Below are 27081 nucleotides of genomic sequence, written 5' to 3'. Positions count from 1 at the left end.
ACCGGGGGAGGAGAAAGAATTAAGGAAGGGAAAAGATGGCGAGTTTCAGGAGCAGCGTGGAGAAAGCAGCTTTTTTGTGCTGCTTCTTGCTGGCAATGGGGAGTCTAACCTCCTGCGCCCGGCCGGAGAAGGAGGAAGAGCAAGAAGAGCAGCGCTCCTGTCACGGTGCCTTTGATCTCTACTTCATCCTGGATAAGTAAGTGACAGTCGCATTTAAAAACGTTTATTCACCCTTCAGTGCCTCCTTGCAGCAGCAAGGACGTGGTTTTCTCTGTCTTCTCGGGTGCCTTCCCTGCCTCCCTTACTGCTAAACATGATATGCGGGACAGGATCGTTACTTTTGCTCCCCAGAACTTGTACATTTCCCAAAAGGAGTGTTTAGAGGAATGCTGTGATTTGCCCTGGGTTAGCTGCGCATGCAAACCCAGGAAATCAGGTCGCCCTCAGGTTGTAGTGTTGGGCTGTGAGTCTTGGGGGGATGCTTGTCAGTGCCTTGAGCACTCCTCAGTCTTGGTGTCAAGACTCGGGCTAAAGGCTCAGATACCACCTTTGGGATTTAGCTATGCCTGGGCTGTGCAGACCTGCCTAAACTTAAGATCAGTGTTTGTATGTAGTGGTTGTTTTTTACGGACTCACTGTAAGGTTAAGTAGAAACAAGTTTTATAAAACTTCTTTGGAACTGTCTGAACCTGTGCTTGAGTTAGCTATTAAAATATGCTGGAAAATACTTTAATGCCATGTTACCCCAATTTAGGTATAGCCGGAGGCTGTAGTTAAGCTCACATTCATAGGCGTGTTATGGCAAGCACTAGCAACGTGAGTGGAGAACTGGTGCACCCACAGGTGTTTTTCAGAAAGTGCAAACTTATGTCTTTCCTAGTAAACTGATCCAGCTCTACAGCTAAGGGTTAAACTCAAGGAATAAATTGTTAGTCTCCTACATACACCTACTGTGATGGTTGTGCTATCTAATGTGGTATTATACTCTTGTTTTTCTTACCCATAAGCCAGGTGCAGAGGCTATATTTTGTTATTTCCCAGTTGGGAGAACTGGGGTATCAGGCCTTCTGCACAGCCTGCATGAGACAAAAGGCCACCTCCACGCAGGAGCCAGTGTATTCTTATGTTCAAGAAGAAAAAAGTGTCACAGAATAGTGGTTCTGGTTTTAGAGCAAAAGGATCCAAAGACCAAAGGCATTCTGCCTTTCTAAAGGATGCACTAACACACCATGTGGTCATTGTTTTCTCTCACTAAGAACTTGTTCCTGAAGTAACCTTCATGTCTGGAAAGAGCTCTGTGGGGGCCAGGCTTTCAAGAAGTGACTAGTACTGTTGCTATGATTACTTCGTGTATCAGATTCGCTGTGATAATAAATGTTGGTGATTGCAGCAATAAATGTTGGGCACTCTGTGAGGTGGTATCTGTCTTCTCTAGGGCAATTTCCTTGTTTAAAATGTCATTGTGTACCCCTAGGAATTGCTACACTGTGTTCTTATGCTACTTTTCATCTGTGGATTGGAAAGTACTTTACTGGGTTGATTGCTGTTATCACTTGTGTTGTATTTTTGGAAATTGAGGCAGAGAAGAGTTTGATTTGCCCAGCTACTGATATGTCAAGTAACAGGAAGCTGGTTGTGTATGCAGGCTCTTCTTCAGTATTCTGGGCCTGAAATCATGTTTTCTTTTAACAGGCTACAGGTCTTACATCCTGCCTCAGGTGTTACCCACTCAGTACAGTTGTCTGCCAGGGACGGGACCTGATTGCGGTTGAAGTAAAAGCCATGCATGTCGGTTCCAGTGGGAAAATTCTCTTTGGCTTTAGTTGCAAACTGACTCTTTATAACCTCCAAGAGTTATACCAAAGAGTTCCTCCTGTAGTAAAAGTTACTTGGCCCAAGGGTGGTTTTAGAATCAATCCCTGCTCCTACCAAGTCAGTGACTGTGTCATGGCAAAGCTGCTTTTGGTCTCAATGAGATTGCATGATAATCCATGGGGTTAATATTACAGTGTCAGATCTGAGGAGCCATAGGTCCCACGCTGCCTGCCTTCCTCCTGTAACCAAATTTGTGTTGTATCCAGGTGGGCTGGTTGAGGGTGTATTCTGTCCAGCTGTCTTCTGTGACATCTGGCACAACACAGGAGCTTTGTGGAGACAGGGAGGATTGACTGAGTAGATAGACCCTGGATCTTGGGACAGTTAATCCACTAGTATTGAGAATGGTCAGGGCTCAGTCTTCGTGGTAGAGAGAATGCAGGAAGCCAGTCAGAAGCAGCTGGTCAAATCTGAAAATGCAGCGGACACATTTTTTTAGAATTGGATCGATACTGATACATGAATTCTGTCTGTAACTTCTCATGGGAGGAATCCCTAGCAAAACACATCCCTATACACCACAGAGTATCCCCACATGGCCTGGGGATTGCCCTGCCTTCCTTGGAGCTTTGCCAGGCTGGAGTTAGATGCATTCAGTCTTAATTAGTTGTCTGACAATGGGATTGAAGCATTGTCTCTGTGAAAACTCCAGGCTTTAATCTTGCAATCCTGTAGCATGCTCTTTAGAGGAACAGGCCCTGTCTCTAAAGTCAGCCTGGGTGAACCAAAATGACTTTAAATCTGCTTTTTTTTGCTTCCCCATAGACAAATGTAATCTCCCATCAATAGGAAGCAAAACGGATGAAGATAACAAACCTTTCTCCTTATATGTGTAAGCACTGTGTGTTACTGCAATGACTTTATTGGGGCACTATTTTTCATTGTTGTTTTCCCAGGCAAAGTCTGTGGGGATTTAATCCTGCAGGCAACAACCATCAGATGGAAAAGATCATCTGCTGGTGAAGTTATTGGTATAATATATACACTGTCAATTAGAAAAATAATTTCTTTGATTTCTTACAGTTTTTCTCTGCCTGAAGTTGACTGCAGCCCTTTATGTTAACTGCACGGGATAGGCAAGATCAGAGCAGTGGAACTAAGCCTTGGACACTCAAGGAATTGGCATGGTCAAAGGGAAAAGCAGCATGTGTGGGAGGGAGACCTGCCACCATCCTCCTTAGGATGCTAGAGCCACGTTAACGCTGCCTTGTCTCTGGGGATGCATAAATGAGCAAATCTCTTGAAGCTACAAGAACTGGACCCTTGCTGGCTGCAGAGGCAGCTGCCTAGAGTCTGCATTTTGCTCTCTGTGTGTCATGCTTTGAGTTACGCAGGTTTGAGCTTATTTAGAAGGTGCAGTGTAAGACTTTAATGTAAGACTTTAAATGTAAAGCAGCAGAAATGTTCCTGCTTGCACGTCACTCCCTCTGCACGTGGCAAGACAGTATACTGGGAAGATGGCATGCCTATCTTTCCTGTGGCATGTGGTAAGATTGAGTCGAGTGATATCAGAGATCTCAAATCTACCTTTAAACTAGTGTTGATCTTAAGCCCAACATAAGAGATAGCTGAGTACTCTTCACTTGCTTTGATTGCTGCTTTTGTTTTGGTTGTTGAGGTGCATGAAGTACTCTTTTCAGTCCCATCCCAAACTGTCAAGGACAGATCCTCTAAGGGATTTGATTGCTTGACTGTTCAGGTCTTGTAGTGACATCCTCGTGCTTGAGTATGTAAATAACTTCCCTCTCATCCCTGCCTCTCTGCTAACATCCAGCTGTTGTTTGTAATCATATTGAAATGCACAAGCAGCAAGGATGACTGACCTCTAGTAGTTTCTAATGTTAACAGTGCTTTGTAGCATTGTTATGATTGCTTTTTTGGTGCAACAAATTTTAAAATGAGGATTTGACTGCAATAAATGTCTGTTCCTGGCAATGCTTGACGTGATAGATCTGAGCTGTAGAGCTGTGTCTACTTTATATTTACCAAGTAGAGAGTGGGTTTTTTTGATTATTTTTTTGAGTGTAGGATGGGATGGGACATGGGGAGGGAAGAATATGAAGTAGTCAAAAGTATTTTCTCATTTTTCCTGCTGGGATGCTTGCTAAGAAATTGTTTGGATTTTGAGGGGAAATGAGCTGCACAGCCTTGGGAAAACATTTTGTTTTGGTTTGGCTTTTTCCTTTTCCCACAGCACAGAGCATGGCAGTGCAAATATTTAGTGTAAGGCTCTGATTTTCTTTAAGAGCAGCAATTCTAATTCTTTCTTTGGGGGAGGCTGGCCTAACTACCTTTTCCCCACTCCTCATCTTCCCCCTGAACTTCCAGGTAGTTCATTTTCATGGTACTCCTGTCTTTTTGGCCCACAATACCGTCTTTCATAGGAGTTTTGCTTTGTTTCCTGTGCACCCAAGAGTTTCCCTGTCAACAGCAACTTTGGTAAAGACATTAGTAGAATGTGGCTTGTCAAGCTGCTTACTTGTGATCCATTTTCCAGCTGCCTTCCTTTCAACTTGTTAAGCGTCACTCCAGCAGTGAACATCACTGGTAGGGAGCTGGTGGGGAAGAGCACAATCTCTGGTTAGATGGGAAATTAGTTACCCTGGGGCATCTCCTCCCTGGTTTTGTTTCTTTTGGGTCTGTGTCTACCACCACCCCCCTAACTCTTCCTTGAAAAGCTAGTTTTTGGGGGAAGGTGGTGTCAGGCGGGAAGCATGTTGCTGCTTCTTAATTCACTTGAGATGAGCCAAACAGCTTATCAGAAAGAGGTGTTTGGGCAGCTGCAATTCTGCACCAGCTTTTATAATTTTAAGACAACTATAGTGAATTGCTGATATCCAGATACCTTCAGGTTTTTTCACAATATGCCATATTTAAAGCAAGCAAAGAAGAGAGTTAGGTAGACATGGTTTTTGTGTCCTGTCCCTGCCCCTCCCCTCCAACCCCTGTCCGTTCATCCCCACACCTGTTGATCTCCTGGTGAATGATTTGAATTAGTTTAATACTCATGAATTACAAGTACTAGTGGGAGCAAGTATTTTTTTGCTTTAGGTTCTCATTGTAACCTTCTGCCTGTCTTCCCACTTCCACACAGTCCCAGCCCAAGAGTGTTAGGATGGAGCTGGGCTTGTGGGAATCCCTGCAGCTTCTTTCTCTGTGCTGTCTTGGTCCTATGCCATTGAGTGCTGGTTTTACACTGTGCATAAGGAGAATACGACTGTGGCTGCAAGATTATTGTGGTTGGAAGTTAGACTGCTAGCAAAGATGGGTGCCTGAATATGTGTTCTGTCATCTAACTTAATTGCATTTTAAAATTTTGTATTGCCTGACTTAAACCACTGCTGAAATCCCTTTTCTGTAAGCAAGAATATCTACCTCCTACAGCCAGATTTAAATTTATCATAAGATGTAGGACCTGATGCACTTCAACTGCCTATTAAGATTGAGAGGAGTTGCTTTTTTCAGACAGCATCAGCTTTTTTCCTTGTATGTCATTAATTACTATAAATGTATATTTAAAAATGGTTCTCTGCCTTCCTCCTTTTCTGTTTATTTTTGCTTCCCCTTTATAATGTAACCACATCATCTACATGACACCTCTTACACTCTCCAACTGCCTGTAAGCAATATTCTTTATTGCTTTCAAAATGTAATCTGTTGGTATTTTGCCTTTGCATCATACTTTGTTGTGGTTATATTGCAGCCAGTGCTGTGATTTTCTTACAACCAGGTATAATTGCTCGGAATGTTGCAAAGCAAATTTTTATTCAACTGCAGACATACCTATGTTATTGGAACCAGGTTTTATTTGTTTATATTTTGTCTGATAGTATACTGCCAGGTTTGTCTTTTGGCAGGAAAAGGAGAAAAATAAGTCAGGAAAACCAATTCTTCTCCCTCTGCCCAATGAAAATTCTTTAAAACACAAGGCAAAGATAATGGGGTAGTGGTTATTTGACATAAAATGTGTACAGTTAATGGGAAGAAAAAGACATGGCAGCTTGTCATTTGCAGTCTATTTATGCATGTAACTAAATCTGATTTATTTGGGGCTTGAGCCAGGGAATTAAACCGTAAGATTCTCACTGACCTAGGAGTTTGGTTTGTGTGTGCTCAGTGGTTGAAAATTTCATTACTTTTCTTCGAGCTTGCAAGCCAAACGCTGGTTTGAATTGCAATTTGAGCTTGTATGAGGTGTAGTAGAACTGAACCTTTTTATCTCACATGGGGAGAAGACGCATGGACTCCTGTATCTCCCTGCTTCTGGTTATCATTTGCACCTTGTTAGGTTGTTATAGTGTGATTTGGGTTGAGTGCTCTGCTTTGCTGCTGGTGTTGTGAAGAAGAGGACTGGGATACTGAGTGGGTTTTCCAAGCTCAGTGCTGCTCAGCAGTTCTGGAGCTTTACAGGGAGATCCAAAGTGGCTGGATGCAGTCTGAGCGAGGCTTCTGACTTCCACTTTGATGTGAAATGGTGTGTGGGTGTGAAGCAAGAGCTACAGCACCAGTTGGGTAGTTTTTGTAGAATTGATGGATTAATGAGCATTGTTTTAAGGATGATTTATAGAAGTCACTAACGCTGCTGCAGATTTTCTCAATAGTTTTATAGAAGAAAATTAATGCTTTTGCTCATGAAACCTTCTGGATTCAAGTATTTTGAGTACTGTGCTCTGGGTGCTGGCCTAGAACTAAGAAATCCATTTTCCAGTCATTTCTCTGTATTTTCCCCTCCCCGTTCCAGCCCTTGTCTTGTTTATTAGTGTTACAAGCACTTTGAAGCGGGGACTGTCTCAGAATGCCTGTCTCCGTCAGTGTTTCTAATTGCCTCTGGAGCAGATAATACATACTAGTCCTTCCTTGCCTGGATGAATCACCCAGTCAAGGTCCCTTCCATTGTTGGGGAGAGGAGGATTCTTGTCACTTTGAATGCTCTGCTGGCTCAGAAGAAGGGAGCAGAGGGGTGGATGAACATGGGCATGCATGTCTGAAACCACAACAAACTAGATGCCCCAGGGTTTGCTTTTGTTGCAGAGCCATTATTAGTCATGTGCAAGAATTCTCTTGTCCCCAGTGTGGTTGCAGCCACAAAGAGCTCTCCAAATAATGATAGTAAAGCTCCGTTTCTGAGCAGTGGGCTGTATACAGGGCCACCATTAGGCTTGAGGGCACAGAGACTTACAGGGACCTGTGAACTCCATGGATGTTGTATCCCCCTGGCAACACATACAGACTGAACCCAGCATAATAATAATGAGTCTGTTTCCTGCTCCGGATCTCTGGAATTGCTGCCTCCAGCTAATCTGTAGCAGAGGGAAATGTACATATGGGGGGGAATAAGACAAGGGGCAGCTCTGTATCTTATGGGACTTTCTCACTTTCAGCAGGGTGAAGTCTTTGGATCTTGCTGCTTTCTGTGTACATGCGGTAATAAAAGTATTTACTGTTTGGGTAGTACAGGGATAGTAACTTTCACTGTGAATTTAGCTGTAACTGTGAATCACAACCATCCTAGGACAGGAGCCTCCTATCTGCCCCTCCTGGTTTTTGCTTGTGGAAGTAACTGGGCTGAAAGTGGCACCCCGTGTACCTGTGCTGTTTGATTTCTCTAGACGTCAGCTTCCACTGCTTCAAGGAAACTGTTAGGAAAGAAGAGGTTTCCAGTTTGGCTTTTGATTTGTTGTCTTCAGCAATAGCAGGGAAATCCCACAGATTGAGGCAGATAGGACTCTAATGTGCTTGCTGGTTTTATACTGACAGAGAGTCCCACTGTGCTTGGAGGAGTCACTCCAAAGTAAGCAGGAGCAGAATCAAGCCTTGCAAGCACATTACTTCCTTCCACCCCCAGAAATACTCACTGACGTTCTCTTTCCCGCCCATCAGGCAGTAGCAATGTGAAATTCGGGAAAACAGCAGCAGCAGGAGCTGCAGCAGCAGCTGCTCCTCTGAGCCGAGTCCCGATGAGGCAGGGAGCACATTCTTTCCTATGTTGTGGTTTGCTGACTCTTCTTTTTGTCTCGTGTAATGGGAACAGAGCTGGTGGAGCAGGGAGCGTGCTTGCAACGAGTGACTCTTGCAGATTTTTTCATTTCAGTTGGGCCTAATTCTGATCCCAGTTGCATAGGTATGAACTCAGGGAAGCTCTGCTGTTTCTTTGCACCTGCTCCAGGTTCACCCTAGCAGAACCAGGACCAGAAACACTTTCTGCAGCTGTTTATTGTTTGGCATTTTCTGTTGCCCTGATGATTATGTAACCTCTGAGAGCTGAAACCTCTCTGTGCTGCTTGGCTCCAAAAGGCATGTGAACCATCTGCAAGTAGTGGATCACTTGCCACAGAGGTGTTTGTCTTGTGGGGCTTGGTACTTCATAGAGAGCATCAGGCTGACTGGGCTTCTCCATCAGGGAGAGTGTAGGGAGGAAGTCCAGAGCTCGGATGGGTAATGATGGCCATGGTGAGCACTTGGCCCAGGTAGCTGATGACTGAAAGCAGGAAATCTTTATGGTGTGAGCCAACGAGATATGTCTGGCTGTAACATAGTCTTTCTTTGCAGACAGCCGTGGAGCTGGCTTGGTGGATCCATGGTTTGGTCAATAGCAGCATGGCTTCTCCTAGTTACTCATGAGGGTGGGTGCTTTAATTGCATAATGCTGATCTTCTCCACGCTCTGCTATTTTTTTTCCCTTATCATTCAGAAGTCTTTACAGTTAATCTGGAATCTTAGTGTATTATTTGGTGGTCAAACAGGCTAGGCAATCTGTTTGTGCATATTTGCTGATGGCACTTCGGGACAACATGCCAACTCTTCCCAAAGCTCCTGTTAGCACAGGTTTGCTGATTACCAGGAGTTTGTTCTTAGTTATTTTAAGGCTCTGATGGAAACAATAAAAGCACTAAAACTGCTGTAAAAATCATAATGCAAATTCCAAGAATAGCCTGTAGTTTAGAGCATCTCTTGAAAGACCTTGTGCTTTTTCATAGAACCATAGGGGTTGAAAGAGACCTTGAGAGATCATCAGGTCCAACCCCCCTGCCAAAGCAGCTCCCCAGCTCATATTGCACAGGTTGGTGTCCAGATGCGTCTTGAATATCTCCAGAGATGGAGACTCCACCACCTCCCTGGGCAGCCTGTCCCAGGGCTCTGTCACCCTCACTGTGAAAAAGTTCTTCCGCGTGTTGGTGCGGAACTTCTGTGCTCCAACTTGCAGCCATTGCCCCTTGTCCTGTCTCCACAGAGCACTGAAAAGGGGCTGGCCATTTCCCCCTGCATCCCATACTTCAGATATTTATAAACATTAATAAGGTCCCCCCTTAGTCTTCTCTAGGCTGAACAGTCCCAGCTCACACACCCTTTCCTCATAGGGGAGATGCTCCAGGCCCTTAATCATCTTTGTAGCCTCCTCTGGACTCTCTCCAGGAGATCCCTGTCTTTTTTATACCAGGGAGCCCAGAACTGGACACAATACTGCAAGTGGGGCCTGACCAGGGCAGAGTAGAGGTGGAGGATCACCCCTTTGGCCTGCTGGCCACACTCCTCCTGATGCACCCCAGGATCCCATTGGCTCTCTTAGCCACCAGGGCACACTGCTGGCTCATGGCCAACCTGTCATCAACCAGGACCCCCAGGTCCTTCTCCACAGAGCTCCTCTCCAGCAGGTCATCCCCCAGCCTGTACTGACACAAGCGGTTATTCCTTCCCAGGTGCAAGACTCTACAGTTGCTTTTTGTGAACCTCATCTGGTTTCTCCCTGCCCAGCTCTCCAGCCTGTCCAGGTCTCGCTGGATGGCAGCGCAGTGTTCCTGCGTGCCAGCCACCCCTCCCAGCTTTGTATCATCGGGTACTTGCTGAGGGTGGATGCTATTCCCTCATCAGGGTCAACAATGAAGATATTAAGCAGGACCAGACCCAACACTGAGCCCTGGGGAACACCGCTAGTCACAGGTCTCCAGTCAGATTCTGCTCCTAGATTTTCTAGGCTCATTAACTGGAGTAAAAATTAGTATGGCTTTCAAGCATTGGCAGTGGTCAGAACCAGCTTCGAGTATGCTTGGAGTCTCCAATTTGCCATGGGAAACCCAGACATAAACTTCCTTGTCTGATCCAGCCATGAAGGGCAGCAAGTTAATTTATGCTGCCAGAAAAGTGATTCTCAATGTGAAAGGTAAGATCCCAAAAGCCATGAAATGCTCAGTATTTTCAGTAGTGCTGGGCAGCTTCTGTTTGTCAGTGTTGGGAGTGATATTTGACAGCATTTCGGAACTTACTGTGTGGTTTAGAAAACACTTTATTAATGGAATTTTTTTGTTTAATTTGCCATTAAAACTCTCCTTGCTAGTGGGGTGGGGCCAGAGGCAACGGATGAAACTATTGGGACAAACTCCAGAAGCATCAGAAATATAAATACATGAAAGAGCAAATAAAAGACTACAAACAGGGATATTTAGAGGTGGGGGTGGGCAGGAGGGAGGGGAAATCATAGAATCATAGGGGTTGGAGGGGACCTCGAGAGATCATCGGGTCCAACCCCCCTGCCAAAGCAGCTCCCTGGCTCATATTGCACAGATAGGTGTCCAGACGGGTCTTGAATATCAGGTTTTTCTATAAGGAAGGTCACCTCCACTAGTGTTAGTGACCAGCATTGGTGGTATTTGGGCATCGTTTGCAGTGGGAGGTGACACCCCTGGGCTTGGAGTGTCGTGGGGAAAGGGATTTAAGTGCTGACTACTTCGCAGGTACTCTTTGTATGTGATTTTGGAACAGTCCCATTGTCTTACCAATATTTCTGCCTGACTTTGAGACTTCCCAACTGATAGACTGGGACTTAGATGTTTTCCAGTTGATAAGCAACATGTGGGTGCAGGATTCTTTCTAGGGGAGGAGGAGACTCACTGCTATGCTGAAGTATCTCTGTTCAACAGGGCTGTAGTTGAGGGGTGCAGAGCCAGGCAGCCTGAGAGCACAGTATGCTTCCCATGCAGGTTCGGCCATGACAAAGATCTCCCTAGCGTTTTGGAGGCAGGCACCTATAGATTTATTACATCTCTAATTATAGATTAATTAGTGTCACTTAATGTACCCTTTTCAAGAAAGGGTGTTTAATTACAGTCCGAGTACTTGGCAGTGTGCACTGTTATCTCTGCATTTTCACTTTAAAAGTCTTCATGTTTTTCCACTGTTAGTGGCTTACAATTTTCTTGAATTTTTGATGTCCAGGTTGTAGTACCAAGCTGGTTTTTGTCTAAGGGGTAAATTTTAAAAAAAAAAGGGGGGGGTGGGGAATGGGGATATGGGACCAAAAAAGCAATTCCAGCAGTCCTGAGAAGGTAGTGGAAATGATGATTTGTTGCTGTTATAAAGAAAATTTTGTTTCTACTTTCTTTTCTGGATTGCATCAGTGCTTCTGCAGCTGGCAGTAGAAATTTGATACCTCATTCAAAATAGGTCAGTCTTTTCTAAGTAAGAAACTGTGGCTATTCAATGTAGGGAAGCAATTCCACTGGAAATTGCAGGAATTGGATTTAAGTGGGATGGCAAGCTCAGAATGAAACCAAAAGTGTCAACTCTAGGGGAGAAAGAATTAAAAAAAAAAATATGTTGTATATAAATGTCTTGCAGAGATTTAGGGAAAATGTCTTGGAGTTCATCAAGTGTAGAAGTTTAGCCTGGGACTTTCGGAGAAGTCCTGGAGAATTACATATGTCAAACTGCTTCAGATCCCTTTTGGGAAAGCAGTCCTTAAAGTACGTACCTTGTGTCAGCGTGGATTATTTTTTAATGATGAGAAAAGGGATTACTTGCTAACAGTACCAGCACCTTTCATTGGTGAGGTTCACAAATATATAAACATGTCATTAGGCAGCCTCTCTCAATCAGAGACTGCAGGGGATCCAGACCCTTGGTTCAAAAAGTCCCTCAATGCTTTCTTGACCTCCCTTGGAGCCTGGCAGTTTTCTTTGGTAATAAGTTTGTTCAGCAAATAAGTCACCAGTTCTCTGGAAGAGCAGTGTGAAAGTGCATGATTACACAAGAAAACTTGTAGTTTATGTACTTCAGAGGTTTCCTTTAGGTCCTTTTCCCTTTATCTTTGCTCTTCTCCACTCTATCAGCACTGCTGCAGGGCAAGCAGTGCCATATTAATGCAATACACGGGCTTCTTTATGCTGATGTGTACCTGATAGGCAGGGGCGGGAGTCATTGGCATAGGGTCGCTTGGAAACCCTGTAGTAGAACTGAAAATTGGAATATGGGATCGTTTTCTCACTTTTTTTTAGTTAGAGGAAACCTGCTTTACAGTGGTTAAATTGCAGAAGTTTTTAGTTCTGTATCTAAGTCCCATGATCTTTCTCTCTGTTGTTTTATTTTTCTGCCTGAAACACCTGATACTTGTTTGTGTAGCAAGGAAAGCAAACAAGCTGTTCTTTCATAAATACCACGGTCCTATGGGAGGCTTTTAAAAGGGCTACAAAGCATGAGAAGTCAGTAGTTTCAATGGCTTGAAAGTGCATGGCATAGATCCACATGGTAGAAGTCACCTATCATATGCTATAGAGTTGCTGTGTGCAAGGCTCAGTCCCACCAGACTGTTGGGGTCCCTGAGAATGTAAGACTAAGCATTAAAAAAGCCAGGGAGTGCGTGTAATGTAGTTCTAAAGCTTGAGAATGGCAGCATGAATGGCGAAGTTTGTGCATGTAACTAAGTTTTCCAAGTTTTCACAAGAAACCTGTAACGGAGCCAGTGATTGACTGTCCAGAATGCTAGCACAGTGAATTAGCTACAAGTACTGCCTTCCCCTTCTGAATTATTTCATAAGCTTTCTCTTTTGAAACAAACCGTAATTCATGGAAACGTTCTCCCACGCATTCTAAGAAGATCAGTGAAGACTTTTTGTGTGGCTGTGCTCTAGGAAAGTTAATAATCTACTAGCAGATGATTTAATGAATTTAAGCTAGAAGGAAATATTTATATTTTATGTTATAGAAAGGAACAAAAGCAGATGAAAGAATTACTGAAGTTGACGGAAAACTGGTAAACCATTTCAGACCTATTTCTACTTCTGAGCCTGTGTTTTTTGTTGTGGTGGTTTCTGTTTCAGCTTCCAACACAACTGCTGTAGAAATCTCAACAGAGTTAGCTGCCTTGTCTCCATAGACCACTCTGTAGTTTTGTCCCTAACCATCTTTGGAGTAGCCCAGGCTTAAAACTCAGAGTGTAACAAGTGATTTCACTGCAAAATAAGATTAATATATCAATTATGTTTTGTATGCAGGTCTGGAAGTGTCAGAAATCATTGGACTGAGATTTACTCTTTTGTGGAAAGCCTAGCTGAGAAGTTCATAAGGTAAAGTTTACTTAAGATATTATTTTAATTTGCTATGTATATTTTTTTTTCATTCACTGTTTCTTAGCAAATGAAAATCTGCTGAACTAATGTGTGAGTGTGACATGAATCTGGCTTGTTTTTCTGTTTCAGTCCAATGTTGCGAATGTCTTTCATTGTTTTTTCTTCACGAGGCACTACAGTAATGAAACTAACAGAAAACAGGCAAGTACTCCCCATAACTTTGATCCAGAAATACCTTCTATCCCTCCTCTCAAGCAGTGAGTGGCCCCAAAACCAGAATTTGGAGGTCTCGGTCCTTGGTGTGGCACCAACTGTTCCCCCTATTCTCAACTACAAGAGGGCTTTGAAAGCCTTTTGGGTCTCCCATTACTATTTTGGTTTTGGCCTTTTAAGAGAGAAAGACAGCACCAGGCTGTCCTTTATTACAATATTTTGGGGAGAAGCTACATTGCCAGTTGAAGATTCATATAAATCCTTGCTATCCCCAAGTACCCCGAATAAGAGCAGTTCTTGTTTAAGATCTCAGACCCTGAGCTGATGAGCAAAAGACCATATGAAAGTCCCACAGCGCCTGCTAAAGTGACCCAAAGCCCCAAGCTTCACACCAGCAGCAGGTTGTACCTAGTGCTGGTCTGCAACCTCAGTGGGTTATGAGAACCCTCCCCTGGGCTGCCTTCAGACAGCACCTGTGCCAGACGTGGTTTGCAAAGACAAGCAGAAAAGCATCTGAGCTTGGAGCAAAGTTCTTTCACAACCAGATCCTCATCCAGTGCTATCGAAGTACTGCATTTCTGCTGGCTCCACTCAGTTTTGGCTCAGGTTTCCGTCTTGTACCTTGGTATCGGCGCTCAAACCTGCTTACTTCTCCTGGGTGGATTTGCTGTTTACAGGGTGGAAAGTAGACAGGAACCCTGTGGCAATATGTTGAACATGGTATTCCTTCTCATAAGCTGTTTTCCATATGGATCACCACATGTGCATTTTGAGCTCATTTTATACTATGAAAGGGTAAAAGATTTCCCCTAAGGACGTCCCCAACCTCTTGATTTTTACCTTTGTCCCACATAAACTCCTGTTTTCTCTGAAGCTGAGGTTGTGCCGCCTAAAATACACCATTGAGAGATGGAGCTTAGAGAGGCTCTCACTATCTTTTTTTAAAAAAGATGCCTTGTAGCATCTGGGGCTAATTTTTGAACTGCCAACATCTTGTTTGTTTAATATATTGAAAACACTTCCAAGGTTTCAGGGCCTTTTAGTGACCAGTGATCACTAAAAATTACTTATTAATTTTCAGTGATTATCTGTCATTTGCTTTAGTTAACTTCTTTCAGACTGACAGTGTATCAGAATGGGGGGGGGAGGGACAGAATTGCACCTTTAAAATGCATTAACATTGTCATACATCTGGTTTTGTGCTCCCATGGGTGTTTCACTAAATTTTAATTATTTTTTTTTCTTTTTTTAAATCTTGGGTTTACTAGTGGTTTAGCTGATATCTATGCACTCTGTGCAATCTAGTGACAGGGTGCAGAATCTAGCTGTGGAACAGGAGTATCTCAACGAAATAAAAAAGAACTTTAAATAAGATTTTTCTCCTGTTTTTTCTTTTTATCCAAAGGGAAGCCATAAGACGAGGGCTCGACATTCTTCAGTATGAAGTGCCTGGAGGAGACACGTTCATGCATGAAGGATTTAAAAGGGTACACATCACAGTACCTTCTTTCTTTGATTTATATGTATAAACTTTGCTTTGTTTGCTGCCAGTGTGTTTAGGAGCTAATAATGTTCTGCACTTTGTTGCAGGCAAATGAGCAGATTTACCATGAAACGTATGGAGGTAGGCACTGTGTTTCATTCATGTTATAGATCTGCATTGAGAAGTCAGGGATGATAGTACTTTATATGACCTGCAGTAAACCCACCAAAAGACGTGTTGGAGAAGGAATTGATGTTACACAATCCCTACATTGCGTTTTGACTACAGCCTTAGTTTTGAATGCGTGATTCACTGTTTATTAAGACCAGAGGAGAATAGTATAATCACAGATCTGACCCAGTGCAGAATGCAGACCGAAGTGTTACAGCCAGAACTGCCTGTCCTGCACCCAGGGGACAAAATACCCAGGTTTTCCTGCACCCTTCTGTCCTGAACACACTGAGCTCTGACTTGCCCTTATTCCTATTAGTGTAGGTATGAATGCAATCAGCTGAGGTTTTTGCATCAGTATCAATGATCTGGGATCAGATTCTGAGTTCCTAAAATATAAGTTTTCACCAGATTTCAAGAGGGAAATATATTTGTGCTATTCCTGTGCCAAAATGCAGACTATTTAGTTAAACTGAGCACTTCTTGTCTGGTTTGTACCTTGGTATGAGATTGTGTTCCTTTGTGGGCTGATGCTCTCTTTGGAAGACAGAGAAATGGGTCAGTGGCTTTTTAACAAAATGGGCTGTGAGTGTGGAGTCTTCAGCAGTGACTCTGTGGCTTATCAGGCACTTCTGCCAGTGACACTAACACTCCAGAGGACTCCAACTGAAAACTGTTTTACCTTCTCTTAACATATAACTAAGAACTAATCAACAATTCTGCCAACTAATTTGGAAGGAAAAAGGAGTAGATGAGATCTGGATTTATAAGCTAAAATATCAGGGAAGGAATAAGCGTTCAAAAGAAAATAAAGTAAGATCTCTGATTTTTCAGCCTTTTTCAAGCATGCTGGGCAGGAAAAGAAAAAAAAAGAGTAATACAGGAATCCAAGCTATTTCTACCATGTATACATTTGCCCCAAGTTGCAGGTCATTTTTTTAAAGATTTATGTCTGTTTCTGATGTGACATGGGAAGAACTACTGCATGGCATAAGAAACCTGTCAGAACTCATCAGTCTTTAATTTCAGACAGTATGGGGAAAGACACATGAAATTGTAACATATTGTTTTGTAAAAATAACAAATACTTTCAGGAAAGTAACATGTATGTGTATTAGTTATTTGCTGAAGGACTGCTGAAGCAGAATGCCTACTCAAACCATAGTTTACATATTAATTTGGTTTAATTTTGTTACTGGGTTGTATTTTTCTAGGTTTTACGGTATTCTGTACTGCATTATATATATAGCTATCCAAAGTCTATGCAACCTTTTCATTTAAGCTTAGGAATATGGAATGTCTTAGCACAAGACATGAATTCTGTCCAATGGACCTGAGCTTCAGGTTTTCATGCACTCAAAATTCCTACAAGCTTCACTGACAACTCTTACTGCTCAAGAGGTGTAGGACTGAACTATCAAAGCACATTTTGTGCTATGTGCAGTTGGGTTGGTCCTTGGAAGTCTGTTGGATGGCAGAAAAACTCCTTTTGCAGAGGCATCTCCTACCACAAGCTCTGGGAAACGTTTGTGTCTGTCAAAAGTAGAGAGGAAACCTCTTCTCTGTGGATCCGTTTTGCCACTTCGTGCAAAGGGGCTAGGTGTAATTTTGGTGGGTGCTATACTTTACTCAAAGCAGAGAAGTTTGTGCATGGACCTTGTTAAAACAGTTCTCCCCTTCAGTGACAATTGTGATATGAAGGTGTGCAGCTTTTGGCTTATTGCATGCTATTACGCATCCAACCTTCAGCTAGTCTATCTCCAATAAAGTCCATACAAATCAGGTTGAGAGTCTGGCCTTATGGTTTTGTGTTTGTCAGAAAAAAGAAATGCCTCACCTCATACTTTCATTTCATTGCTGAATCTTGTCATACATATGCAATCTGTTAACTATCCTCCATGTAGGAGTTCGGACCGCTAGCGTGATTATTGCTCTGACGGATGGAGAATTGCAAGATGTTCAGTTTTATTATGCAGAACAAGAAGTAAGTCACCTTCACGTTTACCCAAACTAGCTTATCTCAAACCTGTGGGCATTTACTGCTGGCTCCACTGATTATATATGGGTTTGTCCTTAATGGCAATTTTTTTTTTAAAGGCCAACAGAGCCAGAAGCTTCGGAGCTATTGTTTATTGTGTTGGAGTGAAAGATTTCAATGAAACTCAGGTAACTTTGCTTTCTTCTTACTTTTTTTTTCCTGTTATGCTAGTTCACGTGTAACAGCATCAGATGAAGGCATTTATTTAATTACTTGAGGCATAAATCATTTTGTGTCAGCATGATGTCTTTCAGCAAGTATGAAAGGGCCCAGTTTTGTTCACTGTAATTTTGTTTTCCTCATGATTTATGATTGTCTTTCTTTGCAGCTGTCAACAATTGCTGACAGCATCGATCATGTTTTTCCAGTTACGGGAGGCTTTTATGCCCTGAGAGGAACCATCGATTCAGTAAGTTGGGTATTCTGAAACCCAGAAAAGGGCACACTTTCCTATATTAATAAACAAAGAAAAAATGACTGCCAAAATTGACGTTTTCTAAATCTTTTAGATACTCAAGAAATCTTGCATTGAGATTCTAGCAGCTGAACCATCAAGTGTTTGTGCAGGAGGTAAGTTTCCACAAGAACAATATGATAAGGCAAGTGAATGACAATGATGAAATGTCAGTAACTACCTAATGTGGTATTGGAGCTGAAGCCCATGGATGTGTTAGAGCATCCCCTCAGGCTGCAGCTAAAGCCCTGTGTGCTTCTTCTCACTTGAGGAAAAAAATTGCGCTGATAAACACGTAGCTGCTGCAGCTGAATGCCAGCTTGGAGAATTTGCTAAGGTAGCACTCAGGGAATTGGGGATATTCCTTTTTAAAACATTCAAGAGAAGAAGCAACAGAAGTCATGCAAAGCTAGACACCCAGAGGGGCTTTTAGGGTCTAGAGGTAATGTCTCCCAAATTTCTGGAAAGACTATGTTCCTGGGATTTACTGGGACTCCAGTGGTAGTCAAACATTCTGGGTTTATTGAACAACATATAATAAACTGCATATGCCAGGGTACCTGATGTGTTTCCCAAAGTAGTAATGTTTTACTTATTTGCAATGAAAGGATTGTCAATGATTCTGATAAACATGAAGAATCCCCAGAGGAGCTGTTGATAATTTCATGCCTTTCGTGTCTAGTGTATTTAACTTGGATTTTTTCTGGTTTGTGCTAGCAATTCATTTGCTGTGTTTCTGTCTACTTAAGAGGCTATTGTAGCAGAGTAAGAGTGACACCATAAGTTTGCTGGAAGGTACACTTTACAGCATGGTTATTTAGAGCTGATGTTTACTGTCTTGTGTTCATTTCCTTATACACTGTAAAAATGAGCACATAAAAATAAAATAGCAATGATGCATGAAAGCTGACCTTGAAAGCAGATAAAAATAGAAAATGCAGGAAGAATCTAATAAATATCAGAGAAGAGAAATTGTTCGCTCTTCATTTCCACATGTCGATCACAATATGATCTTGCCTTGAGTATTTCAATTTAAAATGAAATATACTTACACCTTTTGAGCTATTTTAAAATCTATACTTGTGGGCTAGATGTTTGGGATAAAATGTTGTCTGTGGAAAAATAAAAAGGAATTATTTTGCTTTTAAAAACATGAGATTGATGAAAAAAATGTAAAGCTTTGACATGTCAAACATCTATTTTTTTATTTCATAATGGTAAATTCTTTCTTTTTCCCCCTTGCTTATTGTATACTGGGTAATTTTACGTGCAACAGCTTATTGCAAACTTTCCTGTTCACCAAAAATTGCATTCAGCTACATGAAAATGTGAGTAATTCCAATTGGTGGGATTTCATTAGTATTCTTGTAATTCTTTGGAACCATTTTAATATTGGAAAGTAAAATTTGAAAAATATTTTTCTACTGTATTTGAGAAAATACATTTTCAAGAAAAGATTTCCTTTGCAAAAATGCATATATTTCAGCAAAAAGTAAAACATTTCTTTTTTTGGTGGAATCACATTGATTCTCAATTCATGAGTTCAAAACACTTTTTTTACAAACTTGCTATGTGTAACTAGTTTATCACATGTGATTAAAAATGCACAAGTACACTTTTCCACAAGCTTTTATTCCAAGTCTAGTCCTGCATGCCTTATCTGAAATGAAATCCTGCAAGAGGTTTTACAGTCAGAGGCTGCAAATATTTACCCTTGTAGTTGGTCTTATTATCCTTTATTATCCCACTTACTTCAACATAGCAGGGGCTCATCTTTGTGGCTGTGTGCACCACTGTCTGCTGGAGAGGGTCTCCTGGGATTAAACAACTTTTTTCATGGTATTGTGAATGCAGATCCTGAGTCCAGTTCATTGGACAGTCGGAATACAGTTTAAATCAGTGTAATGTGATAGATTAGTTTTTTAATGTGCCTTATTTGGACTTGAGTGGAAAAAATACTGAAGCCTGTGAAGCCATCTCAGAATTTTAATGCATTTAAATGTAGATAATTACTAAAGTAGTTTACTGATAATGTGTAGGTAAGATATACACCCATTTAATCCTATATAAAAACTATATATACACCTGGATTTAGAACTGTCTGAAAACTAGAACCTAAGATTTTCTAGAAATGGAACCATGCCTCCTTTTGGATGGAAAAAATAGTAAACCTTCAAAAGAGTGCCGCGTACGATCACATTTTCCAGCGAAGACGCTTGTTTACAGGTTTGAAATGCGGCTTTGTGCTTTTTCTATGAAACTTTTAACTGAGTGGGGAGGTGATAATCCGTTTGGCTTTAAATTAGTATTCATTTTTAGGATCTGGTATGAGTTCATGAGGGCTCTGTGTCGCTTAGTGGAAGCCAGTCATAATCAGGGCTTAGAGCAGACTGACCTGCACCTTGTAACTGTTCTTGCAACTTAAAATTAGCATTGAGTTTGTAATTAGCAGTGATCTCGGCTTAATTTGTAACTTGTCAGAGGTATAGGAAAATGCTGATGAAATTACTTCCATGTGGTGGCAATTCCAGTTGGGACTCCGGCCTTCTGTGACAAAGCTATCTGGCAAGTCCATTTACAAATTGATCTCATCATGTTGTGACAGCTATCTGATGCTTAATGCTTTTTGACCCTGTAAATTCATCATCCTCAGCGTGGAGCAATGTAGTTGGGTCCTTCCTCTTCCCACTGATTTAAAGTGACCAAGACATGCAGCCTGTAAACAGGCTATCAGTGCAGAATTGGAGGTGCCTCATATCCTGTTTGACAGCATCATTGCTTTGATTATGCTTACGGTACGCAGATGTGATTGAAAGGTTTTGTTGGATGTGGCATCCTACTGGCCACATCAACTACCAGGTGTGGATGCAAGCCGTCAGCTTCTCATCAGAGTCACAGAAGCGAAGCCGACAGCGCAGCCAGTGCACACCAGCTTCAACCTACCATCTCGCTGCCAGCGCCGCCCGGTTGTTTCAGTGCTGACCTTTTTCCCTTCACTGTCTTGTCAAAAGCTACAATCTATGATCTGACAGTAACTAAGGAAGAAAAGGACGCAGCCAGAGCCAGGGCGCAAAATTAAATGGAATTAGCCATTTCAACAGACCATCACCCAGAACATGTTAATGCTCTGGAGCATCCAAAGGGGCAGGCTTCTTAACAGCAACAACCAAATCCAGTGCCATTTGTTTATGTTGCCATGTAAGCCTGCTATTGAAACTATATTGTCAACTCGTGTTGGTGGACAGCTTACTACCTGGTCAGTTGTTCATGACTAACTCTGCAGAGTGGCAGTGACGGAGAAAAGCAGGACAGGAGAGGTAAACTGTCTTGACAAGACTAAACTTCTAGATGTAGCTTTTACCTTTGAAAGTCTCTTGCTGTATCTTTTTAAAGCCATGGAAATAGCTGTCAATTAAGCCTTTATGACTGTTGTCTTTTAAGACCGTTATTTCAGGAGCTGTGGGGAGAACCAAAGTACAATTCTATTTCAGCAAGTTGCTTTTATATTATAAACTTCAGAGAGAAAAAGGAGTTATCTTAATGGGCATTCAGGTCACTGTGGAGTGGGCTGGTTATCAGCACATCTGGAGTAATGTGTGGTCCCGACAGGTAGTTCTGGCAGGTGGGCAGAGGCCCAGTTGCCCTCGGGGCTGGCCGTGGCTCACAGTTCTGCTGGCAAAAAAGGGATGTTTGTCAGGAGTGACTCTCAGCATTTCAGCTGGGTTAGCTATGGAATGGCTCAAGATATGAATCAGAATTAGAGTAACTCCAGATCCTTCCTAGAGTAAGAAGCAGCTGAATCTGCCCTAGCGTCCACTTCTATTTCTTTAAAGAAGTGCCCTCCAAGCCCAGTGAGAACCAGGAGGTGTAACCCTTCCCTTAAAAATGAGGCCAAATTCTGATGTTGGCTTTGTGTGTTTGACTCTTAATGTGCTCAGCAAGGTCTCAAATCTGATCATCTTTCCAAAGCAGAGTGACAAAGCATGTGTTTCACTTCAATATGCACTCCAGTAGGTATTTTCCTTTTTCCCTTCCCATGTTCCTTGCAGCCTTTGTCAGTACAGAGCATTCTTCTAAGGGAAAGTTACTGCGAGGAAAAACAGAGTGTGGGTTTCCAGCCCTTGATCATAACTTGTTGGAGTCTTTGTCCAATTCAGCCAGAGTTGAGGTGGACCTCAATGTAGTGAGAATGTGTTTTTGGCAAGAACAAGCTGTTTGTATGGAAAAGTTAAAGCGCTCCATATCTGCATGCTAACTTGCCTTCCAGTAACTTGATAGCGAAGAGCAGGCAGACTAAGCTGAATTAAGCACCTTTGGGCCTCTTCTATGTTATTCAATAACAAGTTCTTCCTCCAAAGCATACAAGTAACATGACAGTGCATCATATGAAATGTTATCAAAATCCAGATCTTCTATCACTAAAAATTAGATACCATTTCCTGTAATCCTATCAATACTATTTTCCTCTCAGTTTTAGTATGTTGGTCAAAGTATAAATGGTAGTACATGTGGACTTGTTTTACTTGCTGCTAGTGGAGAACCTTCTACATAGCTTATTCTTATTTTTCATAAAGATTAATTATCCTATGTTGAGTTGCTATTCCTCTGATATTGGGCTGGTCTCAATCGCTGCTTAGCAGCTGGTATAAGCTCTGTGGAGGTTTCAGCTAAAGCGGGAGACTTATGTATAAAAGTGCCATTTCTTGTTTTCCCTTGCTGTGTGCTGTGGGGCTCAGCTGTCACTGGCTTGCATGCAGCATCAAATGAATTTTCAAAAATACATTTGGCACAAAACAAGTTTGGACTATCTCTCCACCTGCCTGCATTAAAGCTGTTATCTCTGTGGTCGACACAGCAGCTACAACGTATTTTAGTCTCCCTTGCCACTTTCCCTCCTGGTGTATCTTGTGCCTATCTTGGGAATTTGGCCGGCCCCGAAAGGAAGTAGACTGTGGCTTTGTGTCAGGCATCACCTGTAAAGTAAGGAAGAGCAGCAAACCATTATTATGCTATTACCAGAGTGCTGATAAGTGTTAACCACAGAGGTAACTAAGAATTTTATAAAGCTTGTTGTGGAGAAGCTGAGAAAGCAAACTAGGCTTCCTAATGTCATCTTCCTCAGATTAACTTTCCTGTTTCTAACAGTCCTGGGTACACCAACTCAAGGAGGTTTCACCACAGACATAAACTCACTGGATGCTGCCACTACTTGTCTCTGTCCCTTCCCTCCTCCTGCAGAATTGTATGCCCAGCACACGTTCAGCCAGGCAGATCATCTTACTGATCTCTCTGGCAACAAATAGGGTTATATTTCAGTTGTGTGAGCAAGCTGAGTGTGCTGCAACATGATCAGTGGCGCACGCTGTAGAGGGCACATGCAGTTGGGATCTTGCTTCTGACAGCAGCCGTCCTAGGTTAGCTTTACCCAGATGTGAAACTGCTCTGTTGGTAAAAAGACCACTGAAAGGTTGGCTGAAGAAACTGACAATGTTTTTCCTGCTTGAATGAACAAATCACAGTTGCTTATCACAGTAATGACGAAAATCACAGGTGCCCTCCTCATCAAGACTGAGAGCAGCTGAAGGGCAGGTTTAGGAGTGCTTGCTCTGGCTAGCAGTGTGTCTGAAGTGGCAGGTCTCCTGTGCCACTGGTGGTTTCTGCTGCTGGGGAGGAGGTGTGGGGAAGAGCACAAAGAGAACTGCAGGACTTTAGTTATTCTGATGTGCAGCAGATGCTAATGGTGCTGTGCCCAGGCTTGGTTGTTGTATGGACTGAAAGAGTGTGTTTTTCCAGGACTTGTATGAGGTGCAAAGCTTCCTCTGCAATTCACAGGGTGGAAAGGAATGCGGTATAGGTGTGATGGGACTCCTGTGTGTCTGCATCTGTCAGCAGCTGAACAGAGCTGCTCAAAGCCAAGCATTGTCCTCTGAGAACGTAAGAGGGAGGATTCACGCTTATGGTTTGCAAAGGTGTCTGGCCCAAAAGCTGTGAGATGACATCAGCCAGTATTACTGCAGCATCTTTAAGGCATTGGGTGTCGGTGGGGTGCCTCTGGGAGCAACTTTGAGACAAATGTTGCTCTGTGAAGCACCAGTGCTACTATAGTGTTCTTGACCATTGCTGCTGAATATTGAGTGTGAGTATGAATGTTTTGTTGCAGGCATAGGGTAGAGAACAGCCATTGTCATACTCTGAAAGTAAATGCTGTATTTGAGAAATTTTTCATTATTCCTCTATTTTTTACTTACAGAATCATTTCAAGTTGTGGTAAGAGGCAATGGCTTTTACCATGCGAGAAACATTGACCAGGTACTCTGCAGCTTCAAGCTCAACGACAGCCTTACCATCAGTAAGTTTGCAGGATGATGGATTTCATTGCTCCCTGTGGCTATCACCTCAAGGGGAACAGAGTTGGCAGCCCATCTCTCATCCATGTTAGGGAAGTCCTTGCAGTGGATGTGGGAGAAGCTGAGTAGAAGCTTGAAATGCATTAGTTAACCTGTGACCTCTGGGTGTTGTGCACATCATCGTGATGGTGCACGTGGGTGGTGCATACAGCCAGTGAGGACTGGATATCAGGCCTTAAGAAGGAGAAATTAATTGTTCCCTATTCCCTTGCTCAGCACTAGGTAAAAGAAATTATGCTACCTTGATTCCCTGGTGGTGTTTTCAGACTTTTTATTCATTAATTCAGGAGACACTCATCATAAAGCAGTCTCCTAGTCCTGTTCTATTCTTCTCTGATGCCAGTTATTGGTCTCATGGCAGAGTGTGTAACATGGAAACTCCCCGTCATTGCTGTGCTAAACAGGGTCTTTTGTTTGCCGTCTCAGCAGCCAGGCAAAGGACTGAATGGCCAAAAAAGATTGAGTGTCCAGTTTCTCAGCAGTCTTCTCTTCTTCCCAAGAAGCAGTCTATGTCTGGCAGGGTGAAGCACAGTGTGAGGAGGGGAGCCCTGCGCCTTTTCTGTATATGCTGCCCTTGTTGGCTGAGCACAGTAGATGCTTTCATATCCTGCTGCGGTCAGACTGGAGCACATGAATTGCTCGTTCATTTACCATCCTAGTTGCCTACGTGGAGGCTGCATTAAATAAACTCTGGTGGTCTCACTCGCATTCCCCTTACAAATACTTGGCAAAGGGCATCTGTTTCTTGTGGTTTACCAGGTAGACAGACTTGAGTTTTTTCCTTCCTTGTCCCTAACGCACTGGAGTCTTAACTGAACTTCACACAGTGAAGTGCTGACCCGGGCCTGGGAGTACACAGGAGGAAAATGACCCTAATTCCACATCTCCTCTGTGCTGTGTTCTCCTTGGGTTAGGTCTGCAACAAATGTTGTGGTGAGACACTGATCTATGCTGGCTGGCCTTTTCCCCCTCAGGCGGGTCCTAAAGTGTATCACTATAATTTCCATGTTCTCATCTCTGCCAAAACAGGGAAACAAGCTGTGTCTTCAGGTGTGCTTGAGATGGGTGAAGCATGAAAGAACAGCTCTTACGTCTGTTGCTTGTCTTTCTACCTAGGAAAAAGAATTAATTCTAATCAAGCCTCTAAACTTTAAATAAGCTGGCAGTTTTCATCAGCCCCTAAGCAGTTGTGTTGGACTTTTGCTGGGTCAGTCTTTCCCTGGACTGGCACCTTAGCTGCTTTGGGCCATTTGGAGCTAAGGTGCAGCCTGCGCTTACACACTTTTAATGGAGTTGCATTGCAGAATTACTGCTGGGCCTCCTCTCTGTTCATGGATTTAGCTTTCTGGATGTGTTTTTTGGAAGCACCAGGATTAGCACTGCTGGCTCTTGGAACAGCGGCATGCAGGGAGGCAGGAAAACACCCGTGGCCTTGCTCTTAACTCTGCTAGCACCAGACCCCTATAAACATGGGCAGTTTCTGGACACTGCTGCTACAGAAGTGAGGCCAAGGACAGAAAAAGCAGCAACTAGTGCAGGACAGGTCTTCACGGTAGCATCAGTCATGGCCTCTTTCTGCCTGCCTCCTGTATGTGAACAACCATGTTTGTGTTTTTTCACTCTGGTGTCCATCTACTTGAGCTCCACCCCATCTCTGTTCTTTCTTTTCCCTGGGCTCCAACAGTGCAGCCTTGGCTTCTGCGTGTGTGCTTGGTAGTGGGTAGGGAAATATGGAACCCTACACCTTTGACCCCTTGAATAACTTGTGGGGTCAGAGCATTCAGTGTGAGTAGAGTTTGCATGCACTTGTCAGACAAGACGAATGTTTTTCAAAGCTGGCTTCAAAACTGCCAACAGGAACAGAGATGTGCTTCCAGTTATTAGCTTGTGGTATCTTTAGCCTGATAACATTGTATCAGCATCAATAAGAACGGTTATCCTAGTACCTGGCATTATAATCAGTGCCACAAGGGAATATTGGCCCTTGATTCTATGGTGAATTTGTCTGTGGCTCTCACTGGTGTCAGCCCTTCTCTAGGAGGTGGCCTGCTGGGGACAATTTATATTTTGTCATGCCTAACAGTTATATTTGTTTCTTTTCAGATGAAAAGCCGACCCTTGTTCAAGATACATACTTACTTTGTCCTGCCCCAGTGATAGAAGATGCTGGGCAGTAAGTATTGCTTTCTAGCTTATGTCAAGAGAGGAGGCTTCTGAATGAGAATGTCATTGATGAGCCACAAGCTCTCAGGACTTTGCCTAAAGTGCCAAGCTAATGAATTTTTCTGTTTGTGGCAGGATTACCTTCATCTCCTTTGTGCTAAATCCTCTCCTAGTACAAGCCAGGATTGCTCTATTCAATGTTGGGTCTTTAGCACGGCTTAACCCAAGCCTCATTGGACTATGGTCCCATATTATAGAACTATAGGATGAGGATTTCTGTTCTGTTCCTAGATCCTGTTTTTTTTCAGACCAAAAGGTAATTGAATTCCAGGCAAACGCTTAATTTTAATTGAAGAGGTGCTTGATTTGAATTCCTTTCCTGCTTTTGTAGGTGTGGGTTCCTGTGTGTTCCACTGCTCTGTCTAGTACTGGTGTTTTCAGCTGTTGTAGTCCTACAGAATCCTGGAAGACAGGGCACAAGGTCTTACCATGCCCCTAGGAGAATTTGTGGGTTCTTAAATACAGTATTGGGTGTGAGTGGGAATGCCTCCCTCCCTTTCCCATTTGTGGATGAATGTTGGTTTCTATTTTTTTTCAGGGGTTTTTTGTTTCCTTGTTTTTGTTGTGGCTTTGGTTTTGTGCTTTTTTTCTTCCTATTGACCCATTCTCCACTAGGAGAACAGCTAGGGCCAGATTCGTTAATAATTTTAGTGTCAGTTCAGTGTGTTTACTCCTTGACCTCGTTATTCTGGATCTACTTGGATATAAAATGAAACACATTCTGTCTCTTTAAGCTGCAGAATTGTTTAAAAAAAAATAAAACAAGCCTTAAAGTTTCTTGTGCTATCTAGGGTAGTATTGCAGATGTCTGAGACTTCATGTCATGATTCACTGTCCTAGTGGCCTTTGCCCCAGGTGGGATGGAGGTTTTTTAATAA

General features: G+C 42.7%; 1 protein-coding gene across 1 annotated transcript in view; it reads left to right on the top strand.

The window, feature by feature from the left end:
* ANTXRL (ANTXR like) overlaps nt 1-27081 on the top strand; it is a 55106-nt gene continuing 28025 nt past the window's right edge. Inside the window, exons 1-11 of the mRNA XM_084264308.1 lie at nt 1-196; nt 13140-13211; nt 13344-13415; nt 14833-14914; nt 15018-15051; nt 16986-17065; nt 17179-17247; nt 17448-17528; nt 17629-17689; nt 23824-23922; nt 26084-26153. Coding sequence (XP_084120434.1) covers nt 36-196; nt 13140-13211; nt 13344-13415; nt 14833-14914; nt 15018-15051; nt 16986-17065; nt 17179-17247; nt 17448-17528; nt 17629-17689; nt 23824-23922; nt 26084-26153 — 881 coding nt within the window. The 5' untranslated portion in view covers nt 1-35. The remainder of the gene's footprint in view (nt 197-13139; nt 13212-13343; nt 13416-14832; nt 14915-15017; nt 15052-16985; nt 17066-17178; nt 17248-17447; nt 17529-17628; nt 17690-23823; nt 23923-26083; nt 26154-27081) is intronic.

Source organism: Gallinula chloropus, assembly GCF_964237585.1.
Source record: "Gallinula chloropus genome assembly, chromosome: 5".
NCBI lineage: Eukaryota > Metazoa > Chordata > Aves > Gruiformes > Rallidae > Gallinula > Gallinula chloropus.
The sequence above is the reverse complement of the archived record's forward strand: the minus strand, read 5'-3'. Positions and strand labels throughout refer to the sequence as shown.